The sequence below is a fragment of the Notolabrus celidotus genome, chromosome 17 (assembly GCF_009762535.1).
Source record: "Notolabrus celidotus isolate fNotCel1 chromosome 17, fNotCel1.pri, whole genome shotgun sequence".
In the NCBI taxonomy this organism is placed as follows: domain Eukaryota; kingdom Metazoa; phylum Chordata; class Actinopteri; order Labriformes; family Labridae; genus Notolabrus; species Notolabrus celidotus.
Window position 1 is genome coordinate 4,105,184 of NC_048288.1, and position 20,208 is coordinate 4,125,391.

The 20,208-nt window shown below is 40.7% G+C and overlaps 1 protein-coding gene across 2 annotated transcripts in view; it reads left to right on the plus strand.

The window, feature by feature from the left end:
- Positions 1-20,208, plus strand: part of ctnnd2a (catenin (cadherin-associated protein), delta 2a) — a 518,337-nt gene that overhangs the window by 461,693 nt on the left and 36,436 nt on the right. For both annotated transcript variants that reach the window (XM_034706751.1, XM_034706750.1), the window contains exon 20: positions 14,515-14,764. In XM_034706751.1, coding sequence (XP_034562642.1) covers positions 14,515-14,764 — 250 coding nt within the window. The remainder of the gene's footprint in view (positions 1-14,514; positions 14,765-20,208) is intronic.

A 20,208-nucleotide genomic window follows, 5' to 3' on the forward strand; every position in this document is an offset into this window, starting at 1 on the left:
AAGAACTTCTCTTGTCTCTCCTCTCTCCCGTTCACACACTCTACACCTCTCCTGATGCCTTCACTGACTGTCAACACTGTAGGAATTAAGAGGATCTACACTGAACACGTTTAACAAACAGTAGAGCTGTTACAGTTTTATATATGTGTTAGAACTTTTCTCCTGATATCGTGTCACCAGTACAACTGGATAATGCTAGAATGACAGTTGTAAGTACTAACAGCAGCCATGTTTGTTTGTGTTTTTAACTTTCACTATGATAATGTTTTGGTGAGGACCGGTTTTGAATCAGTCACCATCATATGGTCGCATGTCAGCGGCTCTCGTGCATGTGAGCGGGGGGGCGTCGTTTTGGAGGAGCTCTGAAGGAGGAGGGGAGGGATTAGACGGAGTCCTGAGGAAATGCTACATTCAAATTCATGCTAGTTTTCCGAGACTGCCAACCCCAGCTTTAATGGTGGTAGACCCCACCATTACAGGTGCTAACAGCAGGATTACCACACCTGTTAGTCTGATTAAAGGATGGAGGACATCGTCCTTATGCGTTACCAATTAAGATGAAGTATGTTAAGACAACAGATATTTAGGGATCAAACGAATCCTTTGAAAAAGTATGACGATGTCCAAATATACAGCAAATTTAGATTTAGGAGACACAACATCATTCTTATACCTACCAGCAATACCGTGAAGTGAATCCTTCCCCAAACAACTCTGTTAACAAGTCCTCATCCTTCAATGGGGGGACAGTGGTCCTCCACCTGGACCACGTTGGTGGCGGTGCTCATTGCTCAAAGCCTCTTTCATGTTGCTTATTTTATTTTGTAGGTCTTCTACTGAGCGCGCTCAGAAACACCACACACATTTACCCGGTTCAAGATCTGAAGCCAAACTTTCCCTTTCTCCTTGTTTGTTATCTTTGAGGATTGACTTGCTGATAACAGCTGTTTGTTCATTCTATATTCTTCTAATCAAATGTCCATTTCTTCTTCTGCTGAATTTTTTTTTTTCTTGATCTTCTCTCAGTCACAGCGGTACCGCTCGCCATGTTTATTGTTGTTTATACGTAGTAAGCATGCGCAGTATGAATTTGTTGGATTGGGGTTTTCCAGGAGGTTCCCTGGACATGACGTTTTGCACCAGCCTTTCTTTCATGGCGCAATTAGTTTATTGGCCAATTATTTGCAGTCATGCATGCGGCTAATGCTATGGCCAAAAGGGCCGTTGCATAACAGGAGGTTAAGACTAATAGTCCTGTTTGTGTAATTGCTTGACGTGCATACCGGCACAGGAGATCACCTGCTAATGGTGCATTAGAAACTAAGGTATAGTTCCAGATCCACTGATACTCTGCAGACGTATCTCTACCTGTCCTGTGTGATGTGATCTCCTCACACATGTACACTCTGATCGACATCAGGGACAGAAGTTTAACTGAGGAAATCAATCAATCAATCTTCATTTGTATAGCGCCAAATCACAACACACTCAGTCTTACCCCACTTTAATCCACCAAGAGCATTGCACCTCACAGTATTTAGCTAGTTACAGCGGCGAGGACAAACATCCTTTAACAGGCAGAAACCGCCAGCAGAACCAGACTCATGTTAGACACACATCTGCCTCGACCAAGTTGGGTCTGGACATAAGGACCTCTGACATCCGTCCAGTCGCTGGATGAAGACTTAAACACAGCTTCACATTGTTTTGAGGGATTCACTTTACGTGTCGAAAATTAGGACTGCATATGAAACATATACCTTGCTTGTTCAGATGCTACAGAGATGAACCTTTCTTTGCTCCAAAGTTCCGACTTCAGACTTCGCAAGTCCTCACGTAGTCGTGAGTATTGCACTTTGCAGTCTGCGCACACAGACGTGGTGAGCTTTAGATGCTAAAAACAACGGCAGTCCTTCAGGGCAGGCTGATCAGAGCGTCCAGCAGCTGAAGAATCTTTGTTATGATAAAACAGATCAATAAAACCACAGGACCAAACTAAAAGTAGAATTTCAAATGGATACAATTGTTAGATTTTTGCCAGAGCTGTAGACCGGCAGACAAAAACACCAGCGCATGCACTCATCAACCTCAAACAAAAACTGAAGTCAATCTGAGCCTGACGTCCACCTGTTGAACCTCTGATTTTTCTTTTTTAAATGTTCAGTGAGAGTCAGAACTGCTCTTTGTTGATTTGTTATGTTAACACAAGGGATGTCCAAAGATTTCCCATTTAGCTTTTTCAGCCCCATCCCATATTTTAATTTTGAGTGTCTGCCGAGTCCGGATCCGATACTTGTTTTTGCTGAGATAACAGAGTTGCACGCCTTATTTTGTTTGTTTGTTTATTTTATATAATTATTATAAATGAATATATTTGATTAATAATGAAGCAAAACTTATCATAGCATTCAAAAGCATTCAACAGTCACTGGACTTGCCTGTCTTTGTATCTGGGGTCCAGCGATGTCACAGTTGAGTACAGTGGATCAGTCTCAACATGGCTGAAGCATCGTCCCATGGACTCTGGTAGAGAGCTTTCCATCATCTTGATTCAGCGGTCAGCGGTCCGCTTCCAGGAAAGAACGGGTTTCAGGGTCATTAGGATGAGGATCACATCAGCTGGAGCTGCAGCGTCTGCACTTTAAAGACAGACAAAAGCCTCAACTGCTGTTTCCAGCAGTGCCAACTGGTTTGTGGTCAGTGAAGATGGAAGAATTCCACTCCATTTTTTTAGATGTCTTATCAGATTGGTAATATTGAACGCAGCTCTACTGCTACTGCCTGCAAAGCGATTGTATTGCTTGTATTGGTGGCTGCAGACTTTTTTTTTACTTCATAATTTAGAACATTTCCACACTGCCTGCATCTTAGCGTCAGTGTTCCTGTGTGTTTTCACCTTTTGAACCGTGTGTCTCTGAAGGCCGCCGTGAAGTGGTTGCTGTGGTAATCTGGCTGATTGTGCACATGTGTGTTCATGCAATAAAGTTGGAGCCGTGGCTGAAGCTCCAAGTTGATGTCACGTTTATTATTTCATTATTAAGTTTATCCAGTTTGGCTAACCCAAAACGCTTGGTTACACTGTACTCGTGCATGTGCGTTCTGCAAGGTTTCTGATCCAATGGTTGTGATAGGGATCTGGGAAGTATAGAATATCACTCATTACATCTTAGCCTTTCTTACATCAGGTTAGCATAAATTACAAATTACTAACTTCTGTTTTACATGAAAATATGTCCCAAAAAATCTTGATACCCTCCTCAGTATGAGCCATCAGCAGCAGGTAATTATCAGTTATCAGTTTGGGCTCAGAAAATCGATAATGTGCGTCTAAAAATCAGTGTGACCTCATGTGAAAACTTGAAGCAAATTCAAAACCTCAAACAAACAAAGGCTGTCCAGTGTTGTATTTTCTATCTTCATCATTTATTCTCTTCTTTTTCCCCTCTCCATCTCTCCTCATTTTTCTTTGTCTCCTGTCAAACCACACCTCTCAATCGTTTATTCCCCCTCCTTTTTTTTGTCTACAATGTTGAGCCTGCTTTTTATCCACAACATATTACCTTTCTCCTCCATCCTGTTCTGCTTCTTCCTCCCTTTTATTCATTTCAAACCCTCCTCTCTGTGTCTCTGTCTCTCTCTCCTGTCTCTCTCTCTCCTGTCTCTCTCTCTCCGTCTCCTCTCCATGTTGTTTCAGACATGAGCTCATAACGCCTCACCTTCCCTCTCTCGCTGTCTCTCACTCTTTGTGTCTCGCGTTGATGACATCAGTGCTGGGGATTGTTACCCTGGAAACTGAAGTAGTGCGCCGCAGGGATGTCACTAATTGCATGATTGCAAGTGTGTGTGTGTGTGTGTGTGTGAGTGAGAGAGAGAGAGAGAGAGAGAGTGTGTACTTGCCAGAGTGTGTGTCCGTTGGAGGTCAGGCAGAGATGCAAATAAGGTGCAGAGAACTCCTGATTATATGCCTTTGATCAAAACATTTTATTCTCACACAAACACACACCTACATTCACACACACTCACACCCACACCTACACACACTTCCAAACACTCAAAGATTGCTCTAAGCAGGGGGCAAAAACTATATTAAAACCTCATCCAACTTTGTAGATTGTAGCTCAAATGAATATTTTAAAACCTCCATGTTTTCGTCTCTTTCTAACTCTTCAGTGTTTTGCCGCCGTCCTTGCAATCTGCACACTGCACTGTGGTTAACACAAACAACTGCGGATGGCCAGCGGCCTGAGAGACAGAGTGGCCATGTCTACAGACTCACACTAAGTTGACAAACACTTCTCTTTCCCTTTGCGGCGGTACTTGATGACATTTCTATGTCTCCTCTCAGGATGAGTCTCTAGTGTGTGAGGGGACTGGCATGTCTCTCATCAGCACATTTTGTTCTCTTTGGCATTCTCTGTCCCCCTCCCCACTGTGCCAGAGACGGAGAAGTGGAAGTTGAGAACAAGAGAAATAAGGGTCTGAGAACACTTCAAGATGAACTTGGGAGGGACACAGAGACAGTCTGGACTTTTAAAGGAGCAAAAAATTGAACACAAGGTTTGTGTTGATTTTGGCTCCCCCTGTGGACAAAGCTATATTCTCTTTGCTGATAGTGTCCTGTATGTTTGTAGATCATTTCCTGGTGAAAAATCTCATCCTGCTTGTTGCAAAGACACAGTTATTTCTCCTTTAGTCAATAGCCCAGTCATGACGCCTTGAACCCTGATAACACAGTTTCAGGGGGATAGCTGTGCCATCGGTGTGTGAATGGCTGAATGTGACATGATATGTAGAAGAGCTTTGAGTTGTCAGAAGACGAGAGAAAGAGCTACTCAAACACAGTTTATTAACCCAGTTGATGTCCAGTGTAGTGAGCAGTGGTACGTTGTGTCAGGTGTTCTTGTGTGTGCATTTGTGTGCATTATTGGGGTGTGTGTGTCAGTGTGATCCTGTGAGGCTCTCACATGCAGACAGCAGAGGAGAGAGAAAAGCTGCAAGTATATTAAATGCTGTAAAACCTCATTATTATTATTATTATTATTATTATTATTATTATTATTATTATTATTATTGTTATTATTATTATTATTATTATTATTATTATTATTATTATTAGTATTATTATTGTTATTATTATTATTATTACTATTATTATTGTTATTATTATTATTATTATAACTATTAACGTGATTAGAATTATTTTAATATTTTAATAAGTATTTTTAATCATTATTATTATTATTATTATTATTACTATTATTATTATTATTATTATTATCATCATTATTATTGTTATTAGTATTATTATCAATGATAATGTTATTGTTATTATTGTTATACTATCATGATTATTATTAATTGTTTTATAAATATATTATTATTATTATTATTATTATTATTGTTATTATTATTATTACTATTATTATTATTATTATTATCATTATTATTATTATTATTATTATCATTATTATTATTATTATTATTATTACTATTATTATTATTATTATTATGATTTTTGTTATTATTATTATTACTATTATTATTATTATTATTATTATTATTATTATTATCATTATTATTATTATTATTATTATTATTGTTATTATGATTTTTGTTATTATTATTATTACTATTATTATTATTATTATTATTATTATTATTATTATTATTATTATTATTATTATTATTATTACTATTATTATTATTATTATTATTATCATTATTATTATTATTATTATTATTATTATTATTATTACTATTATTATTATTATTATTATTATTATTATTATTATTATTATTATTATTGTTATTAAAGTGACTGTGTAGGTACAACTTATTACCTGATATGTGATGAATAGCTCTCTAATATGTTCCTGCAAAATTAAAATCTGCCTGCATTTTACGTTTGATAGGGATTAATCACTCTGCATTATTTCTTTAAATTGTATTTTATTTAACTTTTTTTTAAATTATAAGCTGGCCTGAACTGTTGATGCTGCACAAATTCTACGTGTTGCATTTGTTTCCATGTCTGAACCAAATATGTACCAAATCAAGAAACAACTAAGAACTGAACCGATTCAATGTTGTTTCACTTTGAATCTCTTTACTGAGTAACTTGTAAAAACAGACTGTTCCTGAAGAGTGCTGTAACTCACCTCATCAGCAATGATTACAAGCATCTCAAATTCCTATAAAAATGATCAGCCATCATTAATGATCCTGTTTGCTTATAGGTTGCATCGAGGCACAGGTGTTACTTACAGTCTGCTTCATAATGACCTGGAAACATTTTAAAGGAGCTTTAAATATGTTGATGATGATTTAAAGTTTCACTCCTATAAGTCTAATTTATTTAATGAAATGTCTACTTGTAAGAAGCTTTATGATTATCATTGAGAGACTCTCTACTCCTTGTCACTTTGAGCTCATGAAGTAGTGTGTGTGTGTGTGTGTGTGTGTGTGTGTGTGTGTGTGTGTGTGTGTGTGTGTGTGTTTGTATCTATACGCCTCTTCATGTCAGTAGAATTTCTTTAATGAAGCCACAGGTTCCTCCCCCGCCTTCTCTCTCTCTCTCTCTCTCTCTCTCTCTCTCTCTCTCTCTCTCTCTCTCTCTGTCTGTACCTCCTCTGCAGTTTACTCTGTAAACCTGTCACCCTCAGACATCAAAGACACAAACACAGGGTGAGATATAACCGGTGTGAAGAGCCCCAAAGACAGGGAGGAAGAATATTTTACAATGGCAGAGCGATGGCGTGCCGCTTTCCAATTTACCTCTGTTTCTGACCTTTTAAAATCTGTCCGCTCTCTATTCTACTTTTACTTTATTTATTCATTTTTATATTTATTTCTCCCAAAGTTAAAATAAATCCACCTCATATTTCAGGCAGACTTTCCCTTGAGGTCATTCATATCTATTTTGGCTCCACGAGGATGTGAGGATGTTGATAATTGGTGACTGTGGGGTGTGTTTGTGTGTGTGTGTGTTTGTGCAGAGGGTGATACTTCACATCTTTGTGGCTTCATTCCAAATGCACTGATAATCCCAAACTCATTTGAAAACTGTAATTTTTATGTCTTGAATTGGTGAGTGGAAATGAGTAATACTGCTTTCAACAGAATACCTCTGCTCCCCCTGGGTGACAACGCTGATATCTGAGAGCATTACCAGGGTGTGTGTGTGTTGATCTCATTCTCCGTTTAGAGTCTCAGAGGCGGCCATCCAAAGACCATAACCACATCACGGTTATGTTTTCAATAAAGGAGTATTCCCACTGAGGAGAGCACAACTCCTGGTTGCTTTGGAATCTGGCGCCCCCTGTTGGGGATGTTATGCACAGCTGGGATCACACAAAGGCAAAAACTCTTGTTTTGACACTGAATACTTTCATATCAATAAACGCCTTCCATAGTAATACTCTATTTTAGCTTGTTCACAAAAATAAATGAGTGTTTTTAAATTTGTATTATTCCTTTTTTGAGAAACAAAGCATGCGACAGTGTGTCTTTACATAACATCTGAAACAAAAAGGTTACTCTGCTAATTCATAGTGCCCTTTAATTTTACAATTTCAGCACCTAGACTTTCTCTCTTCCTTCAGATGATTCTAATTAGTCTGCAGCTACAGCCTTAAATAGCTGACACAGCTGTAGGCTAAACTACATAATGTTTGTGCATTATCACAGTCGCCTCCAGGAGGATGGATTCATAGCACACAGAAGCCACACACATATCAGAGCCAGAGGATTTTGATACCGGTAAACGTTGAGCAGCCCACCTCAGGGACCCCAGCCACAGATAAGTGTGTATTAACCATTCCTTATTCTCAGACAATCGGACGCCACAACCAATCAAGCCGCTTCATCTTCCCCACATCTCCCTGAGACAATTACCTCCAATTTTGCTTCAATAACACTCTCCCTTCTCCGTCAGTAAACAATCAAATCACTCCATTGTTGAGGGTAATTGGATCTCTTTAAATCAAATCAGCCATTATGGCCCTGATGAAGCACGCCCTGCTCAGCGGGATTTAGCAACACATAAGGGAATGCAGTGCAGGAATACATTACCAGCCGTGCCTCCCAGGTGAAGATGGCTATATTGGAGGAGTCGTGTAATACAGGTTTATTAGGCTGTGCAGTGATCAGCGCAGGGCTTGTTTCTCTCCTAGAGGACATGTTCCAGGTGCAGCTCACATTTCAGCTACAGAACAAAGAGGAGATTGCTCTCTGGCATGTCGCAGCGCTGGTTTTGTCTAAGTAGAAAGAGTCCCCACCCACTCACCAAAAAAACCATCTTAATTTGCTCCTCACAGACTAAAGGAATCATTGTTACATGAAGGTCCTGACTTCATCACCCCACTCTGCTTCTGCTGTATGTGCTGGTGGTTTCTATTATTCATGCAGCTGTACTCGCTCTACATTCAGGGTAGTCACTTTTTAATTACGTAGCAGAACTTCGAGGCCTTTCAAGATAAATTGCATATTTAGAAGTTATTAAACTGAGCATCCCAACAAAAAAAAAAAAGTCTTCATTGGGGTAATGAGCACATCAAAAGATTTAGCTTTTAAAATGTGTTGAATTTTGCATTGGCGTTAGGAAAGTGCAGCAACACCCTCTCATTTATGTTAATCTATAATTCATCAATAAGCTCCTCACAGGCTCTGGGTATCAGATTTTCTGGATGTAGGAAAGAGGCCAAATTTTATTTGACTGAAGTCTGAGCACAGCTTTGCTTTGGTTCAGTGTAGTCTTGGCTATTTATATCTGTATATACTATTCATATTAGTCAAACTTTTATAAAAACAAACATCCCCCAAGTGGCAGAAATGACCTTGTGAAGTTGAGATTAAAGACAATCTACAGTGTCTCATAAAAACAACTAACACCAAATATCCCCAAACAAAACAAACAAACTCAAACAAGCAGAAATCCAGATAATGAGCAATGTGTATGTTAAGGTGAGATGAGAATTGACGTGTGTGTGTTGTTGTGTGTGTGTGTGTGTGTGTGTGTGTGTGTATTTCTAAGGTGCTGTGTTTGTGAGGCTCTCCGTCATGTTTTGCAGAGCAGCGTTTTCCTCTAACAAGCTGTGTTATTAAAAGGGTTGGAAATAACGAGGGCTCCTCCGTTTGATTCCTCAGCTAGAAAGTTGTTTCACATTGCGTTCCTCTCTGCGTTTTCTGTATGTATCTTTCTGTCTTTCGCTGCATTTGTCTGTCCTTCTGTTCATCCTCTTCCTCCTCTCAAACACGGCCGACTACATTACCATTTCCCTTTCCTCTTTCAACCTCTCTTCCCCTCTCTTCTTCAATATCACCTTCTCTGTATCCGTGCCCTCCCCCCTGTGGCATTAAAGTGATGACGTTGCAGAGACTGATAGGGATGTGCATGCACACACCTGTACAAAACACACACACACACTCACACACACACACACACTCACACATGCAAGCACATTTCTGAGAAGTGCTGACAGCAGTTTATCAGAGCATCTCTCTGTAAGCAGAAAACACAGACACAAACACGAACACAGAGATAGTTTTAACATCTTTGTCAAACTCCTACGCCATCTTTACTTTGTCCTCACAGCTGATGCATCAGCGCCTCCATTAGTCAGTCTATAAAGTGTCAGTCATTGACTCAGTAAATAATCGAGCAATCAGTCTTTAAATTAGCCTGTAAATAATTCACTCACTCACTTAGAAATTAGTAAGTTCATTAAATCAGGAGAAAAGGACATCAATCAGTCTGTCATCAAGTCGTAAAACAGTCCACAAATGAGTCGGTCTGATTGAAGTCGGTCAAATAATGAGTCCTCCTCCTCCCAGGATGCAGCTTAACTTTGTCCTCACAGCTAAAAGACAACGACCGCTTAACCTCTGTTCAGCCTGGCAGCCTGAGATAACACTTGGCCAATTAACTCACAACTCCATCCTTATAGAGTCACACCGTCAGTGTGTGTGTGTGTGTGTGTGTGTGTGCGATGTGTTGCTTCCTTGTGTCTTTATAAGTGCAGTGTTTGGGGTATTATTCCTCAGTGTGTGTGTGTGTGTGTGTGTGTGTTCCTTTACGTCTGATTTTCCCGCTCTGTGTATTACTCGGCCCCTCCCAGATCACTTAGACTTATTAGAGGTAATATGAGCGAGGGATTTACCACCAGCCAGAGAGTGCTCTGAGGGTATCACTGAGATGGATCGGCATTGTGAAGTTGTGGGGATGTTTTTACAGAAAAGACAGGAAGATGAGATTTAAGGGACAAATGAAATCAGCGCGACAGCTGGACGTGTAATCTGTGGTTTTGTCCTGTGGGAAACACTCCCTTTGAATTCCACAAGTATCTCACATTTATTACAAACAGAATATTCTGGCCTCAGTTTCCCTCCCTGCTGGAGAGGATGTTATGCTCCACTTGAGGTTAATACAGCAGCAAATTTAACACTTACTGCAGCAATTCCTGTTTGTGTCTACTTTGTCTTATCCAGCTCTTCTGTGGAGGACATAAGTTTGAAAAACCCAGAGAGAGAAAGTGACTCATTATCAACCGCTCTCAAGGGTTGTTTACACATAAACACACATTCAAATGCACAAATGCATTGTTTTAAATGGCACGCTTTGTCACATCCTGCAGCTTTTAGGAAGGGTAGACCGATTCAAGTGAATCAGGGTGAAAAGGCTCTTTCAAGCTGTCCTGTATTTTATTAAAATTATAAACATTTCAGCTGTGATTCATGTTTCAATCAATCTTTATTTGTATAGCGCCAAATCACAACAAATGAAGAGTTCATTTGCAAAAACAGTTAAATCCGTTTTTATAAATTTTCAAAACCACATTTCTTTTTGATATGGACTCCTAATAAAGTTACATTTTCAAGATACCTCTGATAAGTAAAGTAATTTTGACTTAGTCGAAGCCACCATACCTCAGTTGATTGATAATACCAAAAGCTAGTAATAGAAAAAAAAAAGATTTTTTTAAACATTTTTTGAGTTTTTTAAAAGTTAGTTCAGTGTTTTTGCAAATAAACTCTTCAAAAGTTATCTCAAGACCCTTTTACAAACATAAGAGGTCTAGACCATCAAATTATGAACAGAGACACAACACCAAGACAGGATAAGACTCAGTCTTACCCCACCTTAATCCACCATGAGCATTGCACCTTGTATTGTATTTAGCTAGTTACAGCTGCAAGGACAAACTTCCTTTAACAGGCAGAAACCTCGAGCAGAACCAGACTCATGTTAGACATACATCTGCCTTGGCCAAGTTGGGTAGTAGTTGCTGTTGCAGCTGGAGTCCAGCACATCCGTATAAGCTGGAGTCTGGAACGTCCACAGCAGGGGGACGTCTACGGCAGCTCAGAGGAACCTACGAGACAAGGGAGCTCAGGGACTCCAGAAAGGTCTATGGTTAGTAACTTTAATGGGACAGGAAGAGTTAAAGTAAGTGATGAGGGAAAGGGGGTGAGATAGGATCCCAGTGTGTCAGTGTGTCAGTTCCCCAGGCAGTCTCAGCCTATAGCAGCATAACTAAGAGCTGGTCCAAGCCTGATCCAGCTCTAACTATAAGCTTTATCAAAAAGGAAAGTTTGAAGCCTACTCTTAAAAGTAGAGAGGGTGTCTGCCTCCCGGACCCTGACTGGTAGATGATTCCAAAGGAGAGGGCCCTGATAACTGAAGGCTCTACCTCCCATACTACTTTTAGAGACTTTAGGTACAATGAACAGGCCTGCATGTTGGGAGTGTAGTGTCCTAGAGGGGTAAGAGGGCACTATGAGCTCTTTAAGATATGAAGGTGTCTGATCATTAAGAGCTTTGTAGGTCAGAAGAAGGATTTTAAATTCTAGTCTAGATTTTATGGGGAGTCGGTGTAGAGAAGCTAACACAGGAGAGATGTGTGTTCTTTTCCTAGTTCTTGTCAGGATCTTGACCTGTGGGTGTCATCCCAAGAGCGCAAGATAATTCAGGTGTAATTGACAGGTTTGATGATGGTCAGGGTATTTCTCACCCCTGGACTGCCGCTCATGTTTGATGGATCAGCACCGTCCCATCTCTCCTCCCATCTCTTCAGTTCCTCTTCTATCCTTCCACTCATCGGCTGTTTGCGATGATCCTGTCCCCTCTCCGTCCTCATCCTCATATCCGGTGATCTCACTCTCACAGGGGAACTCCTCTGTGAGTGGTTGACCCAGAAACAATGAAGGGAATAACAGACAATTGATCCGTAAGAGCTATGTGTTCCTGCATATCTGTTGGCGTCTAAATATAACGTGGTGAAAGCTACTCTCATCTCTACCAACAGAAGCTGTGTGTTGGGTGCGGTGTTGTTTCATATTTTGTTTTAACCTTATTTGAAATTACTGAAACAAATAACACCTTCCTGTGTAGGAAAGCCAAGATGACTATTCTTACAGAGGAGCAACATCCAATGATAAAATGAATAAAGCAATGCAGAAGTGCTGAAAGCTGCAGTTCCTTTAGTGTGCACTTGAGGCTGGCTGACTTGACTTGAGGATAGCAGAATAAACATGTTTACAGCCATGTGTGAAAAACAGTATTGGTCTGAGTAGCTTGTTTCTCTATTCGTACACAGTGAACAAGCGGTGAACTTGTCTATAACTCGTTCAATTTGATGATGTTAAGTGACTTGACTGACAGGTGGGCACTGTAGTTGCTAACCGGGAGGCTAAAACATGGTTTATACTTCTGTGGCTGACACAGACATGGGCTCTACATACTTATGCGTCAATGTGTCCATTTGCTCAGCAATACTCTTGGGGGCAGTGCGGTCTCTCCAATAGTCGGGTCGCCTGTTTCCGGCCCTGCTACGTTTTCTGCTTTTTCAGAGTGATTCTGAACGTGTTATGTTAATCTATAGCTGATACATGTTGCTGTTTATCATACAGCAAGGATTACAGGGAAGAACAGAGAGGAGATGTCAGAGGAGATGGAATGCACAATGATTCTAGAGGGGATGGAAATGCAGGAAACACAATGCCAGCGAAGAGATCAGTCACAGGGGTTGCAATCCATGTTGATTTGACACGTAGTTACATTTTGGAGGAAGTGTGCATTGGCTATGTGCGTAGGCCTCTGCATAGGTATGGGAGCTCACAGACCTACGGCGTAGGCTACTCATTAGTATGATTCAATGCAGGGGTATAAACCAGGCTTAAAGACCTGCCTCAACTCTGCCTCTTTGCCTCTTGCTGTGTTGACAGAAAGTGTGTCTGAGTTAGCTTTTCCAATATGGTGGCCGCTATCGTGCAGCTTCAAAACTCCTTGTGAGAAGTCCCAAAGACTATGACCATGTTACTTACTGCCAATTGTTCTTACCATTGACTGCATATAAAGTCAATGCCAAATCACCCCCATGATAGGAGCTGATGTACTCACAGTCTGCACGGCTGTGATTGGCTGTGATTGGCTGGTGGAGCTGCGATATTGCGCCTCCTGCGAGCTGTAAGACACATTTAAATGTACAGCGTGTAGAAACAAGGATATTACGTGATATCTAGCGGTCTGTTTCTTGATTGGTAGCTCCCTTGCTCATCCCTTGCAGTGAAGCCATCCTGACCTTCAAGGACAGTAAGCTCCTATGATGCATGTTAAGTATGATACCCAAGGTATCAAGATTTTACCATTTTAGCTAAGCTGCAACCATTTAGAAGGAGGAGCTCCAAATAACTTGTCATTACTTTTAAAGAGATGTCATGTCGTCCATCTTTTTACACAGTCTGTGGATCGTACTCACACATGTCACCTTAAACTACCTTTAGCTCTATTATTGCCTCCATCTCCTCCACCCTCTCACCAGCTGACTTTATGGCTTTCCTGTCCCAGAGCATCTCCTTCTCCTCTTAATTACTCCCTCTCTCTCTCTGCTGCTTCGATCCCTCCGTTCTTTGAATGTTATTTTTTTTCCATTTTCTTCATATGCCGGCCTTTTTACGGAAATACCATGAGTCCTCCTTTATTGGACTCTCAGCATGTCTGCATTAGTGCGTGTGTGTGTGTGTGTGTGTGTTAGAGGATTTTTAGTGTGTCCTCAAACTAAAGCGTTATCCAAACCACTCGCTTGCTGTACAAGTTGTTTGCTTTAAAAGACAGCAAAAGGGCAATGTTAGTTTAGAACCACAGAGCTTTTGAAGTGTCTGGTTTATTTCTGCAGTAGTTATGTAGATTTTGATACTGTCCCAGTCATGCATTACAACGCTGAACTTAAACGCTTGGATTCATCCTTTTGCACCAGCTTTGAAACTACCATAGCAAATATAGCCTACACCCCCATTGAATCTCTTCAGACTTTAAATCTGAAATTATATGGTCATGTTGCCAAGGCTTCACCAATAACCTCCTTATCTGTCCGCTCCATTGTTCTCAAAAATCCATCCAAAACCAATTTTAAGAACAACCTCTCAAGGTGTTTGCAAGAGAATCGTCTCTCTGCCCAAGAATGTGCAGAGAATAAAAGCCGACCAACATCTTTGTTCCTTTCTTTATTTCCTCACCAGGTAAATACGCCATGAGAGACCTGATCCATCGGTTACCAGGCAGCAGCAGCAGCAGCAACAACAACGCCACCAGCAGTGGGACCTCCGGGACCACAGGCCCTCCTAGCAAGGCCATGTCCGACGACACTGTTACTGCCATCTGCTGCGCGCTACACGAAGTCATCACCAAGAACATGGAGAACGCCAAAGCCCTGCGTGATGCTGGTGGGATAGAAAAACTCATCGGCATCGCCCGCAGCAAAGGAGACAAGTGAGTAAAGCATTGAACATGAAACTGGATTGTTTTATGAATACTCATTAAACTATGCAGATTTAAAGGTAGAGGAACCCTTAGTCAAGACTTTAGATACCATGGTTTGTAAGTTTGCATCAATTGGAGAAGTTGTATTTATCTTGGATTAAGAGACATTTCAGACCCACCTGCAGACCTCCTGGGTCTTAAAGAAGGTCAAACATCATGAAGGTGTTGATGCAGAAAAGAAAGTGCAAAAAAATGTCAATATTAAATCTGGTCTTAAGAGTATTTAACCTGTCTCTGTATGAATGTCTCTTTTTATAGTATGATATTTGCAGTGCTGACGTGTAATTTGACTTTTAGCATAAGTGGATCATATAAATTCATATTGCTAACACTGCTCAATAGAACGGCTGTGTCTATCTGTAAATTACTCTTCATACCTTGCTCAAGCTTGACTGTGAAAGCCACTGATGTTTGCACATTGTTTGTTTTTGTGGATATTATTCCAGCTTCAGTTCCTCACACAGACAAAACCATCTTTACACCCTTCAGCTCATGACAGAGAACATAAAAACAGTGTTCACACCCTGCATCTGAGTTTGTCAAGTTACATTTGACACCACAGAAACGCCTCGGACAGCTTCTGTATCATTTATTGGCTCCAGTTTTTTTGGTGGTTGTATTATTAACATGGGTTTACAATAGAAACAATGCAACAGCTGCAGTGTTCATGAATGCTCTTCAGTTAGCACAACAGATTTCATCCCCAGACTTTACTTTAAATGAGTTTGCAGGAGTCCTCACAGGATGGTATTCATACTATTGTAGTTATTTATGGACAGTATGTCATGTTTATTTGTAACCACAGAACAGATTTACCAAGGGTTCATTAAACTCTGAGTTAATTCACAGCTGATTTGAGTTAGTTCAGCCAACTCTGAGTAGGTTCACTCAGAGTAAAACGGAGACATAGGCCCAATCTCAATGACCACCCTCAAGCACTCACAGACTTTGAGGCGCATTCCTGCTAAGTCCATGACGGTTTAGGGCTGTCCCACTGTCAAATCATCAAGTGTGTAAGGGATCTCTCTCAGACTTTTTGAGCCCTTTATGTCCCCTTTCTGTAAGTGGCCATTTTTGCAGAGTTGGCGTAAGGGAATTACCCAGAGTTCATAGCATAGTGATGTGAAACACAAGGATTCCCAGGGGAAGCCTGCGAGCATGGAAGGGTAAAAGAACAACATAACATGAAATTTTAAAATGTGCGACAGTAAAAAAGAAGCATGGAAGTTGCAATGAAATATACAGGTAAAAAGTGTAAATATAGTAAACAGCCATAATCTATTTATCTTCACACAGATGTGTATACAGTATAATTGGTATAAAACAGTTATATAGCCTATTTCTGTATTTATATATTTTAAGTGTTGTGGTTAAGCAGTCTGTACATGACAATCAGGCAGTCCGTCCCTTAACCACCTTTTTGAGGAAAGCCTCATTTCATTTACACATCTGGATACCTCTTCAAAGAGATCTTTCCCCGTAGTTGTGCCATGCATTGATCTTAATCCTAAAAGTTCCTCTGTTACGCACATGCATATACTCTGCCTCCCACCTATCTTGAACCCCCCCTGTTTTCAAAGTCCACCTTTCGTTTAGCCGTTTTTGGGGGAGAGGGATCGCTGAAAGTTGACTGCAGGTGACTAGCTTCATAAGGCTGATGATGAGCGGAGTCGGGTAACGGCTCTTGCGTGCGGGCCCTCGATTGACATGCAGTGCATTGTGGGACTTGTAGTTTTAGTGGTGCGTGCAAAATACCGTCGGGCCAGCTCTATAAATAATTTGATATTATCTCGCGGGCCAAAGATAATGCCACCTTGAGTTTGACACATATGATCTACAGGCTCCTCGATAAAGTGTCACACTGAGGGGAATAGTAGCAGGACCCATGTGCAGAAAAATAAAGATTTCATAACCAAAGAACAAAAGGTAGAAACGAAACTTCATGAAATGTCCAAGAAACTTAATTCAAAAGAAAACATGGTGAACACAAGTAATGTCGCGTTCACACCAGAAGTGAACAATCGCTCTGTTCGCGCAAATACATACACATGAATGTTTTGTCGCTCAATTCACGCGTCAAAATTGCGTTTACACGAGTGCCCAATATGCACATTTTCGCTAGATGGATGGGGGGTTCCCACACGACACTGGTCTGTTGTTATCAAACAAGGTTGAGCTCGCGGACATTGAATTGGGAAGCCGGTTATGCTAAAGGGGGCAGAGCTAACTTCCTTGTACAACCTTTTATTTGCAGTCTATGAGTACAACCCATAGCTGGATTCAAGTGACAGACAAGGTTTTTCACAACTCAGCAGATAATCCTCCTCCCTCTCTGTCCTCACAGTGAGCTCCTGTTTATTCCTGATCCCTTAAAAACAGGTAGAGTCACAGAGTTTGGAGAAGCTGCTCAGAGATAGAATCAAAGTGTCCCATATATTAAAGGTGACATATCACGCTCTTTTCATCAATATATATTGGTCTAAGAGGTCTCCAAAACATGTCTTTAAAGTTTATGCTCAAAAAAACACTTATAAATCAGATTTTGGTCTGCCTGAAAAGTCCTTTTCTTCAGTCCTCCTCAGAACACTCTGTTTTCCCTCTGACCACGCCCCCTCCGGAAGTGGATGTGCCTCGGCTCTCCAGCACGTTGATCTAATGTTTACATGTTGGCTGAATATACACGGCTGCTCAGAGATCACGTTACTTCAACCCTCTGAATCTGATCCTGACGGAGAGGCGCCTGTAGCAGGACCTTTCTGAAGGATTGGTCATAGATTTAGTGTTTCTTGTTGTTTTATTTATCAGTATGTAGACGTGTGTCTTGGTACACAGCTTCGAACATGTAGCTATGTGGCTATGCTAACTAGCGCTAGCACTTATCCACGATAAATAAAAATCATCCACTAGATCTTCAAATCTGCAGACGTGGGGAGTAAAACCGACCTCTGCCAGAAAGGCTGCAGGAACTTTTCTGAAGGATTGGTCACAGATTTAGTGTTTCTTGTTGTTTTATTTGTCAGTATGTCGACGTGTGTCTTGGTACACAGCTACAGCTACAGCTATGAACATGTAGCTATGTGGCTATGCTAATTAGCGCTAGCACTTATCCATGACAAATAAAAATCATCCACTAGATCTTCAAATCTGCAGACGTGGGGAGTAAAACCGACCTTTGTGTTTATTAAGACAGCCTACAACTAGCATGCCTCCCTCCTAAGCTCCTTGTTAGCACACATTTGTGCAGGTAATGAAAAACGGGGGAGGGATTCAGTATTATTTTATACAGTCTATGGGCTGAACAAGCTCCGAGCTCTGACTCTGTGACAGACCGGATATTGTTGTGACGTAACAAAAACACAGAAGTCTGAAACGGCTCGTTTCACACACATTTACAGAAAGGTGTAGAAATCAAAACAGGGGCAGAATGGATTTTTTTCATTCTCGGGGGGTTTGTAGACATGCCAGGGACACATATTTCAGGTAAAGAACCATTAAAAAGTCCATTTTGCATGATATGTCACCTTTAAGGATGAGTGAATCTCCTCTGGTCCATACGTCACACCACACGTCATCGGGTGATCTGCACGCTGATTGGCCATCGCGGCGCAATGGATTCGCTGGAGTTCAGATATTTCAACTAAACTGGAAACACAAAAGACTAGACTAAGAAACACAAGACATGGATCACTAACAACACGAGGGAGACGAATGATAACTTGTAACTAACACAGAATACACACAGGGAGGAAACACAAAGGACATCTACAATATTAAACAGGAAACAAAGACTGATACAGGAGAAATCCTGAACCAAACAAGATCGACTTAAAACTTGTATGTTTTATGCAGGTTAGTTTGTCTAACAGACTTTATAAAAACACCTACATTTTTATTTGGACAAACGCTGAATTTCTATTAACACGTCTGTGATACAGACTTAATGGATAAATGTGGAAATGAAGCTAAGTTTGTGGCTCTGTAAGAATACAAGGCTTAGGTTCACAGATTCAGCTTCCACAGCATGGCTCAGATCAGAGTTAACGCTCTTCCTCAGGTTTGAGTTACCTCCCACTCTAGATTAGAAAGAGATGGAGGACAATGTGTGCTTGCTGCTTCATAGTACAACTCCATTATTTTTAAGATTGTTCACATATTTCACTAAAGGGAAATGATGCTGCTAAAAATAATCCAAGAATAGGAAAGAAAAAAACAGCAGAGGCTGCCTCGTGTTCAAGAACAAGCAGCTCTAAGAAATGCAGGAGTTTGAACCCCTCCATGTAACATAAAGGCCTAATCATAGTGCTGTAAACCTCAGCCAGGCTTCATTCAGCTTTGTACAGTCAGAAATGTCTAGTGCCTCATTGTGAGCGCACATCCATCATTCATGACTGTCCCTCTGACCGTTCATCCTCACAAGACATCCAGAGAACAACAAGGAGGAGGCAGAAGGAATACAAGTGAAGTCCTCATGGGAGACCGGGCAGGTCAGGGTCTGCCGTGACACCAGAGTGTTATCAGGCAGAGGTCAAACATTCAGTTATTGTCAGGGAGAGAGAATCAGTCCATTTAGGAAACTGTGCTCGAGGGCCCCATTACAGGGAGAGAGACGAGGTGCTGAGAGAAACCTTTGTGAGTGCAGATTTCACACAGAAGAGTGTAGTTAGCCGCTAATAGCCCACACATCTTCGTTTTCTCAGGATAGGTACACTGAGGATAAATGCTCCTTAACAGCTGAGCCAATGCAACATTCACACAATTACATACTTTAAATTAGGGAAAGGCTCATTACAGCGCCACTATAGAACGACGATGTTTACGAAGAGACTTTATAAAGTGGAAAAGCTGAAACTTAAAGCCCTCGTGAGGAGGTTTGGAAATTAACAGCTCTGCTTCTTTATGACCGATAAAAGAAAACAGACCATCAACGACTACACAGACAATTCCTATGCTGTAATATTTATGCCTGTAACCAGTGAGAGGGGTAGGTGACACATGAGACAGCCTGAGTTTGACTTTTAAAGAAAGCACCATGAGATGTTTAATCGTAAAGCTTTACAGGATGGAATTAGCAAAGGTATGAGGTACGTCTGTGGTCACAGGTGGCACCAAAGTGGAAAGTTCCTCACAAACAAGACCAAACTGAAACTGACCACGATTCAAACTCTTGTAACGGATACTTACGAGCTTTAAAGTCTTTAATAGCTGCTATGGGATCTCTAAGACATCTTTTTGCACTGGTTATCATTCACAGTTTGACCTTTGACTTCTAACAGCACTCAAAAGTTTTTTACAGAATCAATCTTTATTTATAAAGCACCAAATCCTGAAAAATGTTCTCCTCAGACTCTTTCCAAACAGAGCAGGTCTAGACCGTACTCTATGTTCTATTATTA